This window comes from Pinus tabuliformis, chromosome 1_2 (assembly GCF_031772625.1).
Source record: "Pinus tabuliformis cultivar Carrire ecotype Pingquan chromosome 1_2, CPIR1, whole genome shotgun sequence".
Lineage (NCBI taxonomy): Eukaryota > Viridiplantae > Streptophyta > Pinopsida > Pinales > Pinaceae > Pinus > Pinus tabuliformis.
The window spans coordinates 284623895-284647925 of NC_142298.1; the positions used below are offsets into that span (position 1 = coordinate 284623895).

General features: G+C 37.1%; 1 protein-coding gene across 1 annotated transcript; it reads right to left on the bottom strand.

Moving 5' to 3' along the window:
* Window positions 1-292: 292 nt before the first annotated feature.
* Window positions 293-14157, bottom strand: LOC149205440 (sm-like protein LSM3A). Its single transcript, XM_089393470.1, has 3 exons — window positions 13901-14157; window positions 12918-13013; window positions 293-514 (listed from the first exon to the last, which is right to left on the bottom strand). Exons 1-3 carry the CDS (start codon window positions 14015-14017, stop codon window positions 308-310), a joined length of 420 nt encoding a protein of 139 aa, XP_089249596.1. The 5' UTR covers window positions 14018-14157; the 3' UTR covers window positions 293-307.
* Window positions 14158-24031: the final 9874 nt, after the last annotated feature.

Sequence of the window (24031 nt, forward strand, 5' to 3'; positions counted from 1 at the left end):
TAACATATACATAATAAGTACTGAGTAAATAAGTACTAATAGTGATAACTTTTATAAGAGTAGAAATATGGTATTAGTAAACAATGAATCAACAAAGCTCATTACACTAAGCATAGCAATAATCATTGTTGTCAAATCAGATAAACAAGGGTAAAGTCAAGCCATTGCATATGTGTAATTACATATCTAAGTTGTTCTCTATGCTAATCATTGACTCCACTAGTTACAAGAGTATGTTAGCTCTCTCTATGTTTCAATTACACTTACATCAAAGCACTCGAACCTTATAGCATGACCGTTCCTTATATCAATGGTGTTCATTCATCTCCATGTAAGCCGAGCAAAGTAACAGTGATTCCAAGAGGTTAAGCTTGATAGCCTCGACACGCTTTTTTAATGTATCTTCATTTTTTATCAATGTGAGTCTTCTCAAAAGTATGCATAACGGGTACTGGTTAGATGTGGAATTTAATTCTACATCCAACGAGTCTCTAAACTTGAAATTTGAGTAAACCTATAAGGAGATAAGCCAAAAATACAATTAAAAAATAGTTTTCTTCTTTTCCCTCCAAAATATTTACATGTACCTCTTTTTTAATTTAAAAAATTTTTATTGGTTTACATATATATTGTGACATGGAAATTACATGAAAATTCATGGGCATTTTTAGGCTGAAATTTCCTCTAATGACAACAAAAAGCTTGAACCTAAGCCTCATATTAGATTTCATCTCAAGTTCATCAAAGTGCTGTTAGTAACCCCTCCATCAAAAAGGGAGTAGAGGGTATGTTATAAAGCTTTATATTGACGCATGTGATTTACAATCTTCCTTTTTCTTGATAAAAATGTGCATTGATAATACGAAATTAGCATACTTGGCGGCCCTAGAAAATTGAATAAGAAAAATAAAAATAAAAAAGTTCCGTAATAACCTTAAGAAGAAATTTGGACTTAGGATTTTGGAAAACCAACTAAAGTTTGAGTTGTTGGATTATTTCAAATCCATTGCATCGGAGGATTCTATCTGGTGTTGGGAATGTGAATGTCTTCATGAAAAAGATGATGTTTACATTTTTGTATGGCAGCCCTACATGGAAATAATGAATGCTTGGAGGCATACGCCAAGGTTGAAAGGATTCACAATAAAAGAAGTGAAGTTGATGATTTGGTGGGCGTATATCAAAATGACCCTTTTGATGATGTGGTAGTTAAAGCTAAGGAAATGTATGATGCATTAAATTATTTGGTTGCTATTACAGAAAAGAAATACATAAAAAATAAGCCCATTTAAAGCAAGAAGGTAGGCCTCAGGAGAATCCCTTGGTAACGGACCAGCACATTATTTTATTAAATGAGATATCAACTCTTCACATTGCAGATAACATATGGGGTGATCACATTGCACCTAAAGAAGAAGAATTTGTTGTAGATCCAAAGAACGAAAAGTTGGAGGGAAATATGATGGCATTACATGAGGATTGCTTGGATGGAAGAGAAGAATGGTCCACTTATGATTTCAGATCCGATGGAAGAGAAGAATGATTAAGTTGTAGAAGGCCATGTTGTACGAACATTTTTATAACATTACATCAGCAAGGAGATGTATTTTGGGGGGCTTCAATATGTTTGGGACAGCAGTATGTTCAATCTTTGGTTTACTGCAGAATTTTTCAGCCTCCCAAAGGAGGGCATCTAGCCCTATAGATCATAAGCTGATTTATTCTTCCAGCTCTGAATTTTTGTGTTATACTTATGTGCATGTTTAATAGAGGGCTGCAAAGAAGGGCAGCACATTTTATACAAGTTGATATTGCGCCGGCTTTGAAAACCCTATTGTTGGAGGGTATGACAGTTAATTTTCATGGCAGCGAAGGAAGATGCACAATGGAACATGTAAATAGCTTTTGGAAAGACATATAGTGGTCTGTGGAGGTGATTCTTGGCTTGATTATGGGTTGTCATATTCACATGCTGAGGTTATATCAACCCTACCCAATATTGGATGGATTAAGCATATAGTGGCACATACTTACCTTTAAATAATTTGATGTTTAGTTTCCATCTTTAGGAACTCACATCAGTTGCCAGCCATGCAATAATGAAGATTTCAAGATATGCTACCACGATACTTAACATAGCCTTGTTTCCGTTTACTGCCAAATGCAAGGGGAGATCCTGTATTGTTGATGAGATGATACTGTGATTGTATTGGCCTTTTATATCATTTGTATCATCATGATGTAGAGTAGGGTAGTAAGAATAAGCTCAATCATTTGTGAGCATTAGGTTTCATTTATGTCATGGTTGTGTTTACAGAAGAGAGAGATATGCAGAAGATTTGTTTGACAATGATAGTACTGGCAGCAATGAAATAACTCAGAAAATAACAATATTTAGTAAACCCCACAAACTGATATAACTCAGATTTAATATAAGAGTTGGGATTACAATGTATGATCAAAATGAACAATACCCAGATAACCAAAATGCTTTAAAAACACAATCCAAGCAGACTCATTAAATCTGGAAATGCATAAATCTGATTTTGAATTGAAATCTGCAAAATCATTGTAGCAATGTTACTGTAGCAGCAGTACTGTAGTACGACACTGCAGCAACGGCATTGTAGCAGCATTACTGTAACACGGGACAGTAGTGAACTCTAATATCCTTTTTGCTGCCACAAATATCCTCAAATCTGCTCTAGACTATAGACATCAAACCAACAATAAAGCCCAGCTGTGAAATTTGTGTGAAATCACCAAGATATTCTCAAAATTATATCTCTCAATACTGTGGAGAATGTCGCCTGCAAAGGGTTTCAACCTCACAAACCAAGAAAAAGTAATCTCCAGAAAATGGTAATATCAAATATCAAAACCACCATATGAAATGAGCTCCACAATTTTGCTTTTATAACTCTCCCAAGAAGTTCGACCTTCTTCATCAAGTCATGTGGGACTAAATAAAATCACTTTTAGTCTCCCAATTAAAGGCCTCATTCTTTTTTTTTTTAACATCTTTCACTTTATAACTGGCCCTTATAGTCCCTGTTACCCACCATTTTGTGGGTAATATCCCTAGGAGAAAATTTATTTCCAAAATGGTCCTCAGTCGGCAGCCAGCAGCCCCTTGCAGCCATCAACTAGCTCATTGTGCCATTTCTCTGCCACCTAAGCCAGCCATGTGGTCCCTCGCCCATCTGCCATGATCGTATGTTTGAAGGTGGGCCTCCCGAATCTAAAGGTATGCCTTGTCATTTTGAAATTGAGTATTGTAGTTTGTTTATCATGGACACTTATGGGCATGGATTAATGGGGGGATTCAGTGGAAAGAATGGGCTAGGTTTGTGATGATGTCCCCTACACCCTTTTTAGGAATTAACCTTGGATTCTAGTCCCGTGGGATCTCTTTTACTGACCATTTGGTTTCAAGGATGGTATTTCACGGGAAACCCCGATTTTGGTTGCGTGGTCTCACTCCCTTATCCGCTTATATTACCCTCTTTCCACTCATTATTACCCCATCCATCATTTCTCCCACCTGGGTCCACATTCCTCCATCAGGTCCACATAGGGTCAGCTCACCCCTTCCCCTTGCCCACACCTTGGGTCATGGCTTGGAATGAAGCCTGGAGGTTGATGCAGCTAAAAAGAAAGTTAAAAGCATAAATGGCCACATTCAACAAGAAAAGTACCACAAAATGCAAAAGATGGCTGGGACAAAAACATTTAGCACATGGGCAAAAGCCAATACATGAGCTCTACCCCATCATCATGGCCATCACCCTGGTTCCAACAGGTTCTATGAGCCTTCTTCATCATATAGGAACCCATGATTGTCCCAACCCCTGGTGGGCGATGAACCACCCCACCTTAAAGGGGGGAATTCACTGCTATATCTTATACATCATGCTCTAACCTCATGAGCCTCGAGCAATTAATCAAAGAAAACCATAAAAGGGCAAAAGGCATATAAAGAAGGGTGGAAAAATCAAGGACGAGGCACCTCATGTACCACGATTGCTCCCTCCTACACATTATAAACCCAAGTGTGGGCTTCCCACTTGATAGTTGCCCTTGTACCCTAGCATGTGACCCAGGGTTTCCCTTTCTCATTCCCTAATTCATTCACCCACCTACCACATGCCACCACCTTTTGATGGATGTACCTTGACTATATTATCCCCTTTAGAAACATAAACCACGTAATAGGTTACTTGGCTAACCCCATTAGGAGTTTAGGAGACATTGACGCATCTCGAAACCCATTATCGAAGGGCAGACCATTATGAAGTCCCCACCCGTGGTCCATGATTAGGTAAGTTCATCTACTTGATTTCTATAATGACTTGTTGTACTGGAAGCCTGGGGACGCATTGGATCTTATGCAGGATTGCATATGGCTTCCATTTGGAGTTTGGTCTCCCTATATGGGGTCCTAATCCTCCAGAGGGCTACATTGGCACACACTGGGTGAGCGTTAAGAGCCATGGGCCTCCACAGCAACAGAGTGCACTTCATGGATCCCTACAGCCATTCATAGATTGCTCGTGGTTCACTTATTGGACGAGGAGGATGCACTTGATCCATCATGCCCAGGTGGCCCCAAATCTACACCGTACACTTGGCGGATGATCCAGGACTTCTACGATACATTATCATCCTAGCCTTTGAGGGCAACCTACAGGCATCTTCGATTTGTTTGGAGACCCATGAAGGCACTTGTGTGCCCCCACAGTCATTTGGAGCACCACAGGTTATTACAAGGGGCCAACCCCTTGTCCACTTCTTTTGAGGGCCCTATTCTTCATTGTGACACCCATGGGCCTCATTTGACCTCTTGAGAGGCTTACTTTTTCATTTGTGAGCTAGTTTGGTGGGCTTGTCACCAAGATGTTGTATTTTTAGCACATTATTTTATTTTTGGGGCTTATGTAGGCCAAGGAGGCTAATTCGAACTCCTTAGAAGTGTATAAATACAAGTGAGGTGGGATAATTTTCTCATCATCACTTTGGATTGGATCTCTCTCTTCTTTAGAGAATTTCGCACTTTTTGTTGGAGGATGAATTGGAGCATTTATGGATGAATTTTGATGTATGGTTATTGGTTTGTCTTCTCTTGGAGCTTCGTTATTGTCATTTGTGAATGGTTGGATATACTCTACTACATTGTAAGTACGAAATTTTTTATGTTATTCTTGTTACTTTGTCATATATGTTGGATGGGATTTTCGTTGTTTTAAGGCTAATTGTTGCATGCAAATTGTTGCTTAATATTGTGGGATTGTCTCTATCATAACATTCTCTCCATGCATTGGCCCTTGTAGTACGAGCGAAATCTCCTAGAGGTAAAACTTGACCTTGACAAGCCATTCCTCTTGTGCATTTGAAGTATAAAAGCTACAGGATTGCTTTCACTTGACCTAGAGGATTTGTGAAGCAATTTTGAGGCCTCCTTGACTAGAAACCAAGAAATCTTACACATAATCAACATAGACTCCATTCTCCCAAGCATTAAGGCACTGATCTACCAAGGGTGGTCACCAAAACTCCTATTCTTTCACCTTCTCCCAAGTCTAGCCACATTGGGGTGCCTAGGGCATCAATTTCCTAACAAGCTAGCCACTAAAAAAATTTGATCTCCTAGGGTCTCTTGTGTTGGCCTTTCCTCTAGCCCTCCTCCAAATTTGAAGACATTCCAACGGTGGAATTGGAAGAAAAGCCAAGCCCTAGCTCCGAGATCAAATCTTGCCCTGCCATCCCCAAGGCTAGCACTTCCCAGGGTCAAAACAACATCATTGAGTGAAATTATTTCTTTGATCCTTCCCACCTTGTCTAGGGCAAGAAAATCATTGATTACTTCATACCTTCCTCATACTCTAGACCAGGTCCACTTGGCCCCCTGTGGCCCCGCTCCTTCAAAGGGCCATTCATCAAGAACCATCCAGGATACCTAATTTAACAAGAATTTAGGGTGTGGGGAACTCCTTTCAAAGCCTATTCTCATACACCTAACCCCCAAAATCCTCTTCCTTTCCCTAGAAGAGCATAGTACTTTGCTTAGAAAGAAAGCAAACTCCATCTTTCAAAAACTTCTCGGGGAGTGTTTGGGTCACTCATATCCATTGACTTATCATTCGTTGGTGACTCCATACATATTGGGTCTCCCCCCATCAGTGAAAGTTCGTAAATAGAAGGGAGCCTTAACTGAGGTGACAATGGGCTAAGACTCCATTTATTGCCCTTTGCCTAGCATTTGCCCTTTAGGATTCCCCTTAGGTCCCCTGCTAGTTTGAGCGGTAACAATCCCTTCATTAAAAATATTAAAATAACGATAAAGTTAAATCCACAACTTATCATTATTTTATTTAAAACCACCAGACTATATAAAATGTTGAGATAGTCATCAAAATTGAACCCACCGACAATACTAAAAATGTTAACCCTGCCAATTGATGTCGATGCTCGAAACTAACTTACTAAAAATAGTAAGTATTGGAAAAATATCCCAAAATCATTCCAAAAAAAGGCATCCTGCAAATAATCCTGATGAGATATCAAATGACCATCAAACATTGCCAAATTGTTGGATTAATTTCCTCCAAGGTTCCCTAACCCTAACTCAATAGCCTATGAGGCCCAACTGATAGGCTAGAGGTCCACCAACTCCACTAGTTAAGAAGGGGACATTACAGTCCGCCCATCCTAAAATTGCTTGTCCTCAAGCAATCTCAGCTTTGGACGCTGCAATAACTATTTGTTTTCCCATGTGGCATCCTCTACTAGCAAGTTCTTCCATTTGACCAGAAACTCTTTGATGACCCTCTTATGAAGAGTCCTCTCTCTAGTATCAATGATGGCCTCTGGAATCAATATCAACTTCCCCTCCTCATCCAATGGTGGAAACTCAAATGAAGGAACCACGTTATGACCAAGTGCCTTCTTGAGCCTGGATACATGAAAAACATTATGAACCTTGATGCTAGCCTGTAGCTCAAGTTCATAAGCAACCTCTCCAACCCTCTAAGATACTCTGAATGGTCCATAAAACCTGGGCTTGAATTTCTCTACTTCACTCTTGTTGAGAGTAAACTGTCTATATGCCTGCAATCTCAAATAAACCATGTCCCCAACCTCAAAACTGCGCTTTATCCAATGTTGATCAGCATACAACTTACGATTTCGTCCCTATTGCAAATTTCCTTAGTGACTTCATGATGTCCTGACTCTCTTGTAGTAAGTCCTTTGTCTTACACACTCTATTGTCCCCAAACAGTAGATCCATGAAGTTGGGAGCCTCATAACCATATAAAGTCATGAATGGAGACATCCTGATAGACATGTGATAAGTAGTATTATAGCAATACTCACCAAGGTGTAGCCATTTGATCCAAGCTCTCTGTTGTCCAAAAACATAGTTCCTGAGATACCCCTCCACCCATTTGTTCACTATCTCTGTTTGACCATTTGTCTGTGGGTGGTAGCTAGTGCTAGGAGTGAGCTTATTCCCACTCAATCTAAAGAGCTCCTGCCAAAACATACTCGGGAACTTGTTCTCCGTATCACTAAAAATCTCTTGGAAATACAAATTAGCTACCTGCACTGTTGCATAAGTCGCTGAAATGGCAAAGAGGTGTGCAAACTTAGTCAACTTGTCAACCACAATATAGATGCAATATTTACCCAATACCTTAGTTAGCCCTGTGATGAAATCCATAAGAGATAAATTCTCATGTATGATTAGGAATGGGTACAAGCTAAAGCAGACCAACAAGATAAGTATGCTCATTCTTGTTTTGTTGGCAAGTAGGACACTCTCTAACATACTTAAGGACTTCATTCTTAAGTCCTTTCCATGTGAATCTCTCCCCAATCGACATGTAGGTTTTAAAGAAACCCAGGTGACCAGCCATAGGTGCATCATGAAAAGCGTTGAAAATTGCCAACTCAGGGATGAATTTCCTTAAATAAAAATCACATTGTTGACAATTCTAGAGTGATTTTCTAAAATTAAAAAGTCATGTCTAGCATCTCAAGAATGACTTTCCAAAAATAGTAAATCACCTTGCATCTATTGGTAATCAAGTATACTTGAAGGTAAATCACTTAATTTATCATTAATCAATCCTAATAGTTCAATCTTGACTTAATCATCAATATTATTAATATTATTATTATCCTTTATGATACTATGATATTATTATTAAAAGGAATTACAAGTCACCTTACCTTCATCGCCTCAATCACTTTGCACCTCTCTCCTTGATGACTCTTATGGCACTACGTAACTCTCTCTCTATTAATGATACGTTCACTCTCTCTTACGCTCTCATTAAAGACGTGGCATATTCCTCTTACACTCATTAAAGGCATGTCGTAAAAGATTCCACTTACGCTCTCTCTAATGCATATGTTACACTCTCCTTAAATAAGGCATGCGTACCTCTCTTAATGGCATAAGTTACTAAGGCATGCATACCTCTCCTGAATAGCATAAGTTACTAACGCATGCATTTCTCTCCTTAATGGCATGAGTTGCACTCCCCTAAATGGCATATGTTACTCTTCCTCAAGGCATGCGTATTGCTCCTCCTTTATGACAAGAATTCGTTGCTCTTCCTACATATGTGTCTCATGTCTTCTCACCTGACTACTACTACTTGTGCATTGTGAAAAAAGAATTTGAATTTGAGAGAGACAGTTGGAGATACTTGAAGAAGATTGTGAGAGAGAAAGATTTGGAGAGTAAGAGCAAAACTTGGTAAGCCAAGGTTGATTCAGTGCTTCAATATTTCAATGTTGATTTAGTTGAAGGGAAGATTGATTCAGTGTTTGCATTTGTTGTTGCTACTAGTGATCTCCATGCTTCATCTTGTTCAGATTTGGGTGAACTTACTCATTCTCTTTATCTCTCATTGTACTATGTATCTTTGTGGAACAATGTATATCTAATAGAAGAAGAATCTAGTTGGGTTTTTTCCTTGTGGGTTTTTCCCTGGTCATTAGACCTAAATTCTTTGTCTCATTTTGTTCTTGGTTGTCTTCTATTGTGCATTTGGTTTATGTTCTATCTTCAATTGTTTAACTAGTATCGCACCAGAAAGAGAAAGAGAAAGAGAGAATATATAATTAAATAATAATAATAATAAAACGGAATAAGTAATTGTTTCAACATAGAACATTAGAATTTTAACATGGTATCAAAGTTGTAGTGAAGACAAGCCCAAGAAGATAAGAGTTATCACTCCTTTTGTAGAAATTTTACTTCAAATAGATCTTACTTGTTGTTGAAATTTGTTTGACTTGATCAAGATGTCTTCTTCTTACTTCAAGATTGAAGAGAAGTTGAATGATGCTTTGAATTTGGTCCATGGAAGGAAAGGTTGGATATTACTATTGAAGAACATGATGTACTAGAATATGTGGAAGGCAAGGTAGCAGAACCACCAGAAAATTTGAATGTTGTTGTCAAGGTCAGATTCAAGAAGGGAGAAGTCAAGGCTAAGAATATTATCCTTGATTCTCTTGGAGACCATCTCATCACGTATTTCTCCAAGTTGAAGAAATCTAAGGAAATGTATGACAAGCTCATTGGAATGTATCAAGTAAACAACTTGAGTCAAATCTTTGCTTTGAAGAATCAACTCAAGGACATCAAGATGAATAGAGGAGAGAACATGCAAACACACTTCATGAGGATATCAAAAATCAAGGATCAGCTGTCAACTGTTGGTGAAATTGTATCTGATAAAGCGCTGGTGTTGATTATAATTGGAGGTCTTTCTCCAACTTAGGAAACATTTATTACTACCATCAGCAACAATGATAAGTTTATCATATTTGATGAGCTCCCGGGAAAGTGCAGTCAAGAAGAGGCCAGAATGATTTCCAGAGGAAGAATTCCCAAGCATGAAGAGGGAGAACCTAGTGCCTTTGCTGTCCAAGGCAAGAAAGTCTGCTCCTAGATCCAACAGTTCCAATAAATGGAACAAGGACTTATCAAAAGTTCAATGCTACAATTGCCATAAGTATGGCCACTATGCTCACGACTGTCCAAAAAATAAAAGAGCACCAAGATCCAACTACAACAATCATAGCAACAATTTCATATCTGATTATAAAAGAAGAGAAGCTCATGTTGTTCGTAAAAAAAGCTATTGTTCTTCCAAGAGTTCAAGTAAACCAAGGTATGATAATAACGCAGTTGAAACACAATCACAGTACTTTCTCGTTTCTACTCTTTCTAGTTCCTCTCTTGCAGATTCTTGTGACAATTGATTGGTTGATAGTGGTGCTTCAACTGGTTATAAAGAAGTTCTCTCAAATTTGGTTCAGAGGGAGACGGATCTGAAAATCATTCTTGGAGATAACTCTACATATCCTACAAAGGGATCTGGTTTTTTTTCATCTAGATCAAAGGTGGTAAAACCATATCTCTTCAAGAAGTTTTTTATGTGCTTGCTTTGAAAAAAAATCTTGTATTTATATCTGCCTTAGAAGACAAAGGAATGAAAGTTGCTTTCATAAATGGAAAAGTTCCCACTTGGCCAATGAGATCTAGCATGAGAGATGCCTTCACTCTGGGATCGAGATTTGAAGGTCTTTATAAAATCAATGAAAGACCAATTCATGCGCCGATTCATGACAACAATCATCAATGTGAACTTTGGCACCGAAACTTCGTTCATCTACATTATAAAGCATTGTCAGTCGACACCGTAGGTTTTACTCACGAAATCTGCGAGTTGCACGAACCATACCACAGGTTACACAGCAAAAATCTGCAATATATAAGGCAAGAAAAAGTCATGGAATAAATGCCAATTTCGCTAGTTATATGGACAGAAACTTGCTGGACACGTGCAGAAAAGTGTATAATTTGCAAGATGCAATGGAGATATTGCAACTGCATAACCAGCCTAGATCCATCTTACATCCGGATCTACCAAGCGCCGAGAGGGATCAAGTCCAGACTTAAGATGGATCTAAGTTGGTGCTCTTGCATTTCATTATGGATTTCCTTAAGCCTTTGAATAGGCTTCATCATAACAAATACCATGGGCTATGCAATACCATGGGCTTGTAAACCACCATTGGTAAACCCATCAAATGACTCACTCAAATTTATCTTAATAATTTTTATTTTTTATTTTAATTTTATTTAAAAATAATTTTTGACCAAGTCAACATAACATCACAACATTTTACAACATCGCTGCCATACTAGGCTGTTGAGCATCTCTCGACACAAAGATTCATGGACAACAAGTAGAAGCTTGAGAGATGGCATGTAATGACAAACTGGCAATCTGCAAACACTGGCAAATCGCTGACAAGCTGCAAACCACTTGAGAAATCTATAGAATTCATTGAGAAACTCTAAATGAAGATTGGACATAATCCCAAGAAATCAAAGAGGAGAGTTTAAGGAGCATTATGGATGGTGAGTAACCCAGAGATACATAACTATAGAACTCCAAAGCCTTAATCATAGCATAATGATACCAACAGATGTGTTCTCGCAGCTGAAACATGGAGGCAATGAATTTGGCAAAGTGAAAAAGAAAGCTAACACAAAAAAAAGATGTAAATATTTGCTGCCTACAAAAATGTACAGTCTTCATTGCATTGCATGTATATACCAGCATAGATCCATCTTAAATATGGATCTAATATGAGTTGAGAGGGATCCAATTACTTCACATGCAAATATTTTTATGAGCCTACATTATTAAAATGTTTTGTATAGTTATTTTATTTTATTTTTAGAATTTTTAAAATTTTTATTTTGGTCAACCTGAGCAAAATTTCAACTTTGATGACGGACAGACAGCGTTACACATCATACTAGGCTGTAGAATGAGCCTATTGGCTCAATAATGATAAATAGTAGCCAAAATTGTTATGTACAAGATTAGCACAAATGCCATGCATAGCCTGCACTTGGTTTTTAAAATAAGAAAAGATGTCTTATCCACGAAGAGAAACTTGGATGAGAAGAATGCAAAACGAGGAAAAGCTACAAGAAGAAAAGTTAAAAGCTTAACAAGTTTTTGAATGTTAGCTTATAAGCTCTCATCATGTGTCATGACGTAACTAATATATGCTTGAAACTAATCCAAGAGGACAGAATGCTATTTGCAGGTGGATTTTGATGGGCTTTAAAATAATATATATTTGGGTTTTGATCCCGTGCCACGATTTTAGAGATGGGGATGTTCATTCATGGTAAGTATGGTTTGTGTACATAAAAGATGTCATCTTTTTCAAGTTAAGATGGCCCATAAGAGAGCGATGCACCTGAAGACCTTTAGAAGGGACTGCTATACGTTTGTTCCTAAATAAAGACTCACAAAAGCATGACTCTACAGACAATACACTGTTGTAATTAAAGCACTGCCATTTCATTTATTCTGCGGAAATTTGAGTTCTTTCAAAATACTCAATGAGAAGTTTTTTTAGTCAAAGATTGTCGGTTGCATACTTCTGGCTAGTAGAATAAGGAAATGGCAAGAACTCTGTTTTAAATTTTAATACGCAACGTCATTGGATGCATGTCTAAGGGTATTTTAAGTCTTCTGATTGATAGGTAACTTAAAAGGCTTTGATGAAAACAAGGTGGTTATTGCCAACGACTAAATAAATGAACAAACCCTGTCCAAAATTTCAGTTTGAAAATCAGAAAGTAAATATAATATTCTGCAAAAATACTCGCATCAAAAAGTCTCATCAAAGGAACTAAATTTGAACGCCCCCCAAAATAAAAATAAAACAAAATATATATATATATATACGATAAAACCAAATCTCTTGGGAGACCATGTTACTTTCCTCTCCACGTGTAACAATTTTGAAAGCAGGACATCAATGACCACAATAGAAGAAACACATATCCACATATCAGGTTCACTCACCTTCACAATCTCCTCATAAGTTTCATCGTCGATCTCCACCGTGGTGATGACTTCTTCAACATCACCAAGAATCATGTTCAGGTGCTGATCATAAGCCTGTAACACCAAAACAAAACGAACCTCAGTTTGCAATTTTGCACCTTCTAAAACTTACTACCGATTTACTCAATTCCCTGTATCTCCTACACTCTATTTTCAAAGGAAAGAGGTGGCTTTGATATAAAATCAAACAGGCGCCTAGACAATATCATCCAACTAAGACAATGGGGTCGTGGTTCAGAGATGATGATGGAAGCATGCCCTGCCACCCACCAATGTTAAAATCCCCAAAGACACACATAGGCAGCTGTTTCCAGGTGCAAGTCCTGGGTGAATTTCACGGAAAATTATCCTCCGGTGTTTGCAATCATTGTTTCTCCCTTCGAGGGCAACCCAAGCAAGCAGGTCACTTGGGGTAACGGACCTCTTCAAGGCAGTTGTAGTGCTTCTCTTGAGATTAAAGGAAGCATTTCACGGAAAATTATCCTCCAGTGTTTGCAATCATTGTTTCGCCCTTCGAGGGCCACCCAAGCAAACAGGTCAATTGGAGTATCGGACCTCTTCGGGACAGTTGTAGTGCTTCTCTTGAGATTAAAGGAAGCACTTTCAAAAGAATGCGTGCTAAAAGTAGGTCTAAACTAGCGGTTTAGGGTTTTTCTCGTTCTCAATCAAAACTGGGTTTGGTAGCAGTTTTAGCATCGGTGCCTATCAATCAAAGAGACAGGAGGCAAGGTCCTGTATGAGAAGAAATCAAAGGTTCAAGTTCCAGGGCATCAGAACCCGATGAAAAACCACAAAGCACTCTACAAGAAGCCATGGACAAGAAAGGCGTGGGTTCAATTCCCACAGGTTGAACTCAACACTACATCTGCCAGGTAACCATTACTCTCCAAAATCTACTCACAATGACAAGCCGGAAAAGAAAACATAATCTGATATCTTACATGTAATTTTCCACGGAGCTCTCTATCAGAGCGGAGTTTAACGTAAATACGCTCGTCGAGACTGAGCCTGATGAGATCCAAAGGCTCCTTCACTGCACTGTCCTCTTCAGTCGCCATGTTTCCAACAATTCCAAAATCCGATACTTCTAATCTCCGCTTCGCCTCCTTTTGCGTAAATTCGAAGTCGAGAAGCTCAGTTGCGCTTGATAATGTGAGATTGTTTTTTTTATAACAGCATAAACATGTTTTTTTTTAATAGTATAATTGATAATGTGAGATTGACAAATTATAAAGAAATTATGAGTTGATGGGTACGCAAGGACTTTATTTTTGGAACCATAGTCCTACTATGGTTAATTCTTTGTGAAGAGTGTTTGTTCGGGGAAATAAAAGTGTAGTTGCTTGATGCATTTAAATCATTGAAAATGAAAATGATTAGTTTGTCTTATATAATATTGGGAAAAATTAAAAAGTTGAATGGTCAAAATTTTAAATGATGGAAACAAAAAAGATGGTTGCATCTACTAGAAAAATTTTGTATTGGGAAAAGAAAATTGGAGTGACACTGATGTAGATGTTTAATAAAAGGATGAATCAAGACGCTATGATGTTAATCAAGCTCTTAATAATGAATAGGAAGCTTCTCAAAGTTTAAGGTGTGGTAATACTACATTTATCATGCAGGGAGTTTATAAAAGAAGTTTATAAAAGATGCATGAAACCTCACATTTTCCATTTACAATATGTTATTCTCAAATAAAATGGTTTAATCTAACTTATTACAAGATTATTTACTAAAAATTAAGGATATTGGAAAACAATTGAAATCATGTGACATGACAATGGAAGAATAAGACAAAGAAAATTTGTATTGATATATTGACTATTACTAGCACTAATAAAGATTTGACGTTTAAACTGATGAGCACTTAGCATTAATAAAGTTTTGACGTTTAGACAGACGAGCACTAAGCTCTTGTAGTAAGACAAATGGAAAAAGTATTAGAGAATGATGAGACCTGTAATTTTAATTTAGATTTCCCTTTCCATAGTAATTGCTTATGAGTTTAAATTACTTTTTCATTAATTTTTATTCTAATTCTTTCATCAAACAATTACCATAACATGAACATGAAGATCACATAAACAAAAAAACACAAGATATAGGCTCCAAGCCAAGGCAAAACCCCTCCAAGGGGAAAGCCCAAAAAAATATTTTCTTATAGAATTAGATCAAATGAGATTTCTGAGACCTATAACCACATAAAATTGTAACTGCCCCAGATTAAAAGTTCATGTAATAAAGTTAATAAAGGCAAAATAAGACCAAGGTCATGGGACACGCATTATAAGTTTAATGTTGGGCAAAGTATCTTAGTGGGCATCACTTATTGTTTATTATGGCTAAGGGGAAATCGGCAAAGGCTTTGAAAAGGCAAAAAATGACATTATTGGCATTTATTTTATGAAAATAAAGGAAAATAGGAGAAAAGGGAGGTGAAAGGTCACAGGTTGCATGTGAGGAGGAAATTGAAGGAAAATGAAAGAAAATGAATAAATTAGAGGCATCAATTATAAAAAGACATCAGAGCATCAGTTTGGGGCCTTTTATCAGTTGAGTTTCAAAATTGGTTTCAGAGAGGAGAAGGAAAGCAAGCAAGCAAAATAAGGACAAGGAAAGCAAGGAAAAGTTGGATCAAGCGGCTTCAGTGGGAATACTTATAGGTAACAAGTTGCATGTATGATTTCATATCTGGCTTTGGCATGCATGGTATATGCATGTGTGTATTTTGTTTATTTGTTGTCATTAGCATGGGTTTTGTCAGGTTTCGGTGGTGGTTTCAGCCTTGCCTTACCATTTTCGGATAGTCATGGTGTGATGGGATTCATTCTTGGTTGAGCTTTGGATTGTTGGAAGGTTCTGGATTCAAGTGAGGTGGTCTCAGAAAAATCCCCAAAGGTTGAGGGTGGAGATGGTTTTCTCCAAGAAGCCCTCAACAGGTGGGTGGAGACAAGAAAATTCCTCAAGGGATGGTGAAGGAATTCTGAGGCATCCAAGCTCGGTTTGGTTTTTGTGATATCAAGACGGGTTTAGGTGAGATCACGGTAGTGTGAGGGTGGAGGTGGTTTAACCTATGGATTCCCTTAGTTGTTCATGGATTGGTTTATCCCATGAAATACCATATTCATGCTTGGAATATGTCACGGGGGTGATTGGTTGAAAGAAAGATTTGGTTCAACCCAATATATGGTCGGGTGGTACGTGGAAGTCCCTAACTTGGTTGGTTTTTCATATGGCTAATAAGAGCTAAGTTTCTATTGTCTTTTATGAGTAAAATTACTTGTTATTATGTGGTTTTAATGGATGTTCTATCATTGTTAATTATCTAGTTATGTGTTGGTTATAAGCATGGTTCAATGACAGATTTAAGTATGGCTCTTATCACCTTTTAATTGATGAACGACTATTTAATGAATGCATGACCTAATTTGTATTATGGCAATTATTGTGAGAGGGCATTAGTCATTCTTGGTAAACCTCAAATAAGTTTCAAATCTTTATGTTCAGATATGAATTCATGTCCTGTTGGTTACACTTTCATCATGTGTTTGGTGGAATGATTGTCATGGTTAGATTGGGTTAGGTCAAGTCCTTGAGTAATTTTTGTGTTAGAGGCTTTGTCTCTATGTTATTTATCATTTCTGGAAGTTTCATTAAGTTCTAGGTAGGGGTCTAGATCCTAGCCCTGAAAAAGTGGCTTAAATCTCGCAGTCGCTGGCACAAAATTGCCTGAAAGAGACTACAGTCATTGGGAAGCAGGCCTGTGGGAGCGACTGGAGGGTTACAGTCGCTTGGAGGCCTTGTCATGGGAGCGACGAGAGTCTATCTCACCAAAAAGAAAGTTATCTTAGGGGTTGAACACCTAAAATGGTTGGTTAGTTCCTGGGCGTCCTGTAGCACTTGGGGGAAGTTAGTAAGGTCTTATTATGTCGGCTTCATTTCCTTAAGGTCATCTAGGAGGTTGAGTCATGTCATAGTATCCCCTCAGCTCATGTTTACCCCGGGCAAGGTAGTGAAGTGGGTAGATATGAGAGGAGGTGTGTTTCAAAAACTTCCACCTCTAGATACCAAGTCAAGCCTTCTTTCTTTCCTGCAGATTCACCAGCAACAAGCGATGTTCCAAGGCAAATTTTCCAAAAACTCTAGCTCAAGAAGAAACCATTTCTTTCAAACTTCGGCCCTCCACTTCTTCTTTGTTCTTTCTGCGATATTTCAGACCACAATGCATCAAGTGTGTGCGTGTCCAAATGAGCTCCAACTTCCCTCTATTTATACTATTCAAAGGGGTGCAAATAGACATGTCCATTAGGGCAGGGCCGACTTGACATGTAGGCTGACTTGGCACCTAGAGGGGTTTTTGACCCAAAATTACATATTTAAAAATTATTTTTCTTTTCTTTTACAATAGGTCCAAATATGGCTTTGAGTCTTTGACTCAAAAACCTAGAAGCATGGACGATTATGGTATGTCCATATTTTGAGCCTTGGGAGAAGGGAGGATCTACAATTCAAAGTGGTGAGAAATTGGAAAAATTGGAAGCTCATTATCGAGCTCACAGAGGCTTCTTGGGTTCTCTAGTATTGGTATCTTGGGTCGATAATCAAGCTCCATTGTATCAGGGTAGGGTGGCAATATGTTTATTTTGATCCACTCCTGTCCAATTTCTTCAGTGCATCAGAGGGAGTTTTCTCTTCATTTAGAAGTCTTGAAACATCATCCAAAACAAAGTAGAATTTGGTTTGTTGGCTCGGGTAGTATGGCTCTTCAATGGTTATCTTTGTTCGATTGGGTATCCAGTTCCAACTTAGACAATTGGGCTATATAGTAGCCAATTTCGTTGCATAGGAAATAAAGTTGGTGTTTTTTTCGTACAACTCAGTCTCGCCCTATTTCCTCTTCATCTTGTTTGGGTCTTGGCAATCTTTGTTCATGGATTGCAGCTCAGAATCAGACTCCTTGGCTTCAATTGTCTGTGACCACTACAGAAAGGCACACACTGAAATGAATGTGGAAATTTATGACTTGCAAGTTCTAATGTATCAACAACAGGATTCAGACATAGCCACAGTAGAAACCTTGGAGGATCAACAAAAGAGAATTAGTCGTTTAAAGGACGAGATGGAAGCCCTACATAGTATTATCATGGATTTGCATTTCTAGATCAACCGTCCACTGTGCCCAACAAGAGACCCTCCGCGAGGCTTTGACCTTAATCGCACTACTAAGGGATTTGATCAAATATAATTGTAATGGTTGGGAGTTAAATGTTTATGGATGTTGTTTCAAATTTTGTCTCATGTATACTGCTAGGATAATAAGAATGTTGATATGGTGTGGGGATTTTGTTGTAATCTGGGATGGGATAGATAGATGCAACATGATAATCTAAATGTCCATGAGCAAAACAATATTGTAACTCTCCCAAGTATTTGTCGCGACAGTGCGCAGACTTAATGAAAAAAACTCATTTTTGTAAAAGAAAATAAAAACCTATAAGCATGAAGAACATGCTTATCAAGAAAAATAATAATAAGATTTTTTCTTTTTCTTTTCTTTTGCTTTTTTTGATATAAAATACATAATGGTGCAAATTATGAAAGACAAACTTAGTTACATTCTCCAACACTCCCTCTTAATTAGGGAGGTATTCATAATTGTACACCTGGTACAAGGATACTCTCAAACTGAAATATTATCATAAGAAGAGTGAGATTGATAAGCCATATTTGAGCATCAACACCATAACCAACATTGTTAACATAGTAAGGTTGTTAACTGACAAGGTCTATTTATATAAGTGCATAATGTTGGAAGGCTTTACGTGAGACACCACACTACCTCTTAAGGCACATACCCCATCTAGATGTTCACTAGGTATGTCCTTTTAGGACTATTCTTATCTAGGATTCCCAATCCTCAAAGAATGTCAGTCCTCTTTGACCACTCTTGTATTGGATACCTACCCAATCATTAAAGAGTGTTGGTTTACTTCATATCTTGGATTCTCTATCCTCGAGCAAATCTTAGATGCTTATCCAATCCTTCAAGCCCCATTGTGAAACGAACAAAGTTCATCCTTCAAGTTAAATACTCCAAATGACTTGGAATATGAAAATATCCATTGAGGATACAAATATTATTATATATAAAATGTATGAAGAATGATACAAATGAGAATGAGGGTCCTATATATATATAGTCAGGTAAGTACCCTTTTACTAACGTTATGTCCTTAGGGACATACCTTTTCATTAATTGCTAGCTAATTAATCATTAATCTTATTTGTTGTCTTTTACATTTATTTGTGTTTATTTGTATATAAATTTAGTTTGTTACACTGCCTTCCTCTTCAAAAAGCTTTGTCCTCAAAGCTTATTGATGAAGGATCAGTTCTATTCTGTTGATCGACATAACATCTTGAGCTTTCATCTTAGTTGATACAAGATGATATGATGTTCTGAGCGATAGACATAATTGTTGTACTGAAAACGGATTAGACCATCCTATATTAATCTTCTGGGAAATCTTCTAACCTTTGGAGATGTGTGGTGAACAGTTATCGTATGACTGGATTGAGCTTATTTCAATTTTCTTCGGAACATAAGTTTGTTTATGTTCTGCGTGATATAGATTTGTAGATTTATTAAGGCTTCTACTCTTGTGATTTAGATGTAGATAAGGAATTTTTCTTGTTTGAACTTACTTAAATGTTTTTATGGAAATTTCCCAACTTCCATCAGGCATTGTTGTTGTTGACTTAACTACTGAATCTTTATTTGGAATTTCCTATGTTTGAAAGACAACCTCTGAGTATGTTTTTACTTCAATAGGGTTTGGATTTGCTTGAACTGTGAGATTAGTGGTATTGATGTTTGTTTCTTTAGTTTGGACTACTGCATCTAGAGATTTTGATGCTTCCTTTGCAACAAATTCTTTGAACCTATTCGTCAATGATTTATTTTCATCTTTAAGTTTTTTAATTTGTTTGAGCAGATTTCGATGATGATTTTTGAGACATAAGCATTCCTCATTCTTTGAGTCAACTTCATTTTGGCCTTCATGCTTCTCGTCTTTTAAACACTTGATTTGTTCTACTAATGTTTGGTTAAGGCTCTTTAAACGTAAATTTTATTCTTCTCGTTCTAATAAACGCTCCTTGAGTTCCTTGTTTGATTCTTTAGCTTTCTTGACTTGTTCGAGTAGTTTTTCTTGGTGATCTTTGAGGCGCAAAATTTCTTTGTCTTTGCTACAGATGACTTCTTCAAGCTCTTTTTGCTTCTTTGATATAGTTTTTTCGTTATCTTGAAACATCAAGTCTGAGATATCCTTAAGGTCTTCTAATGAAGATTTTATCAATTTTAATTTACTTGTTCTGTCTCGAAATGTGACCATCTTCCCTTTATAAGAGAGTCAAAATTTGTTTCTCTATGTTTAACATGAACATACCCAAATCCTTAAACCAGGGTTGACTGAGTATGATGTCAGTCTTTTTATCCGTCGTTACAACATGAAATTGAGATATGTACTCACAATGACCTATTGTCACTTGTAGACCACTAATTTTATACTCTTTTTGGTCAAAAAAATATTCCTTACACCATTGCTTAGCTCTGGAATTAATAGTTGATTTGCTAAGTTGATGTTGATGTAATTTTTATCATTGCTTGGGTTGATGGCGACATTAACTTCTCTACCTTGAATACTTCCTTTTAATGTAATTACTCTGTGATCTATAATTGAAAGACCATTATAGGAAAACCTTTCTTCCTTAATCATTTTAGAATTGATATGCACCATTTTTTTTTCAATGATTGATCCCATTTTTTTTTGTTAAACCTTCACTATTTCTATTTTTTTTTTTTGTTTTTTATATTATTTTCTAATACTATATTTTATTCAACGTCCCTTTCCTTAATAGTAAGTCCTTTAAAATTCATCCACTTTATGTTACCAATGTTTAAGGAGATTTTTAAGAGTGAATTTCACGGTCAAACTTTCCTTCTTTTTTTTTTTGTTAAATTAATTAATTGGGATTATATAAATTGTTAATTTTGTGATAGTTTGGATTATTATTATTAATCGTATCAGTATTGATAATTATTATTAACATCATATAACCTGTATCTTTTAGTGCTTATATAACCTGTGACGTTATATAACCGGTGTGTATCACTTATCGTTTGCTTGTATAACCCGACACAATGTATCAGGTCACCCTTTTGCGTTGACCATCACAACATATCAGTTTAATGTATGTGTCCTTTCGTTCAAGATTCGATGCCACTTAGATGGCGATGGGAGGCCCCTACGGTGGTGGTGGTCGTTGCCGAATACGACTGTCGGTTGATGGTAGTGCTTTGGTGTTAGACTACGACGGTGGCACTGGAGACAACCAATGCAACGGGGGTTTTGTGTCGATTGTGGTGGCAACAGTCATGGGTGGTTGATGCTGTGGCTTTGCCAATCGGTGGGCTGTGTCTCGATGGCAGCCAAGGAAAATGCAGCTGGTGAATGGTAATCGACGAATGTTGGATGTTTGTTCAACCAACCTGCTTTGATAGTGGTGTCGTGGGTGAACCTTTAGTGTTGCTTTCCCCTTGTTTGGTTCCAATGATGTTTCATACAGGGTCACAGGGAAAAAAAATTGTAATATGAATTTCCTTTTATTTATTTATTTTTCTACATTTTTTTTGTTTTTAATATCATTTTTTTGTATGTATATTTGTATGATACAATTGATTTATATATATATATATATTTAATGGCCAAAGGCCTAACAACAAGCTGGAGAAACTTCAAAACTGGTAGGGAAACGCTAGAATCACGAAGATAACATAGTTGACGACAGGTTGATGGCCAAAGGCTGGGTCAGACGAAGCTCTGATACCAATGAAACTAACAAAGTTCGTCCTTCAAGTTAAATACTCCAGAAGACTTGGAATATGAAAATATCCATTGAGGATACAAATATTATTATATATAAAATGTATGAAGAATGATACAAATGAGAACGAGGGTCGTGTATATATATCCAGGTAAGTACTCTTTCACTAACGGTTATGTCCTTAGGGACATACCTTTTCATTAATTGCTAACTAATTAATCATTAATCTTATTTATTGTCTTTTACATTTATTTATGTTTATTTTTATATAAATTTAGTTTGTTACATTCCCTCTATGGCCTTCACTAGACGTACGACTATTAGTCCTAGCCTAGTGCATGACACGTAAAGAAGAAAATATAATGCCCATCATAACTCCCTCTTAACTAGGGAGATAATCCTCATCCCCTTTTGATCAGGGAATAAATCCTTGCTCCTTTTCAAACATTTAAGAAGACTTCTTACTCCCCCTCTAGCATAGAGGAGATTCCTTACTTCCTTTCAATTGGGAAGTTATAACCACAAGATCTTTATCTTATCTTCATCAATACATCAACTACTAGTTCTTCATGGAGATCTTCAAGTAGTAGCTACATGGATCCTCCTCCCCTTTATATCTCATCATATTGAGCTTTTGTAATGGAGCCAAACTTCCTTCAGTCCGTGACAAGGTTTAGGCTATCAACCTTTCATATCACTTTCTTCTACTCATCATCAACAAAGGCATTGTATTGAGTCAATCGAAGTAGAGCTAATTATAGCTCCCTCTAATCATGAAAGTGATATTCATTATCATTGAAACATAAACATTAGGTTATCTTCTTGTACCGCTACCTTTCAATCCTAAGATGATGTAGACATCTTGACCACATAATCCTCCGAGGATTACCAAAGCCGTCCACTCGATCCATGTATTCACTGAATTGAGTTCAAAATAAGCAGTTGTAGATGCACTTGTCTCAACTGCCATTATACATTTCTACAACATTCTTTCTGGTAACAAAACCATCAACTCGATAACCAATAACAAAGCATCAATATTATAATTACCTCAAAAATGATGGTCTTTATCAAGACAATAGATTATGCTTACTTGATTCCTTTGAGATCAACATCCTCCTACATATTGTACAAAAATCCTTCTCCGTGCTTTTCACTTTTCAATCAAAGTGCCAATGGAACAAACCAATTAGCAAGCTACAATATCTTCTTCCTCGGAGTTTTCATTGTCAACTCTCTCCCTTTGTTTAGGAGATCATATCAGATGTTGATCAAACGAATTCGCCTTCCAACCTCTTCACATGTTTTTTCAATATGTCCTATCAAGGAACCAAGTCATATTCCAAGCAAATCATTACTTATAATAGTATTTTAGGCAAGGTGTCAAATTTTGTTATTTGCTCCCTTTGAAGTCAACATTTCTTTGCATTCTTTATCTTCATATTACAACAAGATTATGTTTCATCTTTCAATCATCAATGTGTTCTTTGGAATGAACTCATCAGCATCATGTCCATCAGGGTCCTTAAAGTTCCTTCTTTCCATCATGCTCATCATTTTGAAGGAGTCACCAACTAGCATGAGTGTTGCTTTGCTTTGTTCTTCCATCCTTGTCATCTTGCTTCCATAATTTTGTGCCTGTAATTCCAGCAAGTGCAACCAAGCAAAATATACAAAGATAAGAGTGTGATGTCAATTCTACCAATCTAGGGTTTCTATGGAGTACTTCTAGGGTTCCTATATTTCTTAATCTAACCCTTATTAGGGTTTTTACTTTCAGTGGAAACATCAGCCCTAGGCTTTATTCATTTAAACCCTTGCTAGGGTTTTGCCACATGCCCTAGATTATCAGTATAAACTTTAGATCTTGCAAACCCTAGATGTCAAGAGCTAGGGTTTCCTTAGAGGAAACAACTAATTAGGGCTAGGGTTTTCACTCTTAGGATTAGGTCATTATAGAGTTTAGAAACCCTAAATACAAAGATTCTTTAAGACCTTACATACCTATAAACCCTAGATTATCAAAATATGCAATAGATTAATTGCAAAATCCTAAGGACTTTTCAGACCCTTTATAATGATTATTATGATAATCTTATGGAATGCACATATAAATTACACATACCTTTTACCATGCCTTCTTCTTTGTAAGGATACAATATTTATTCCATTGTCAAGGGCCA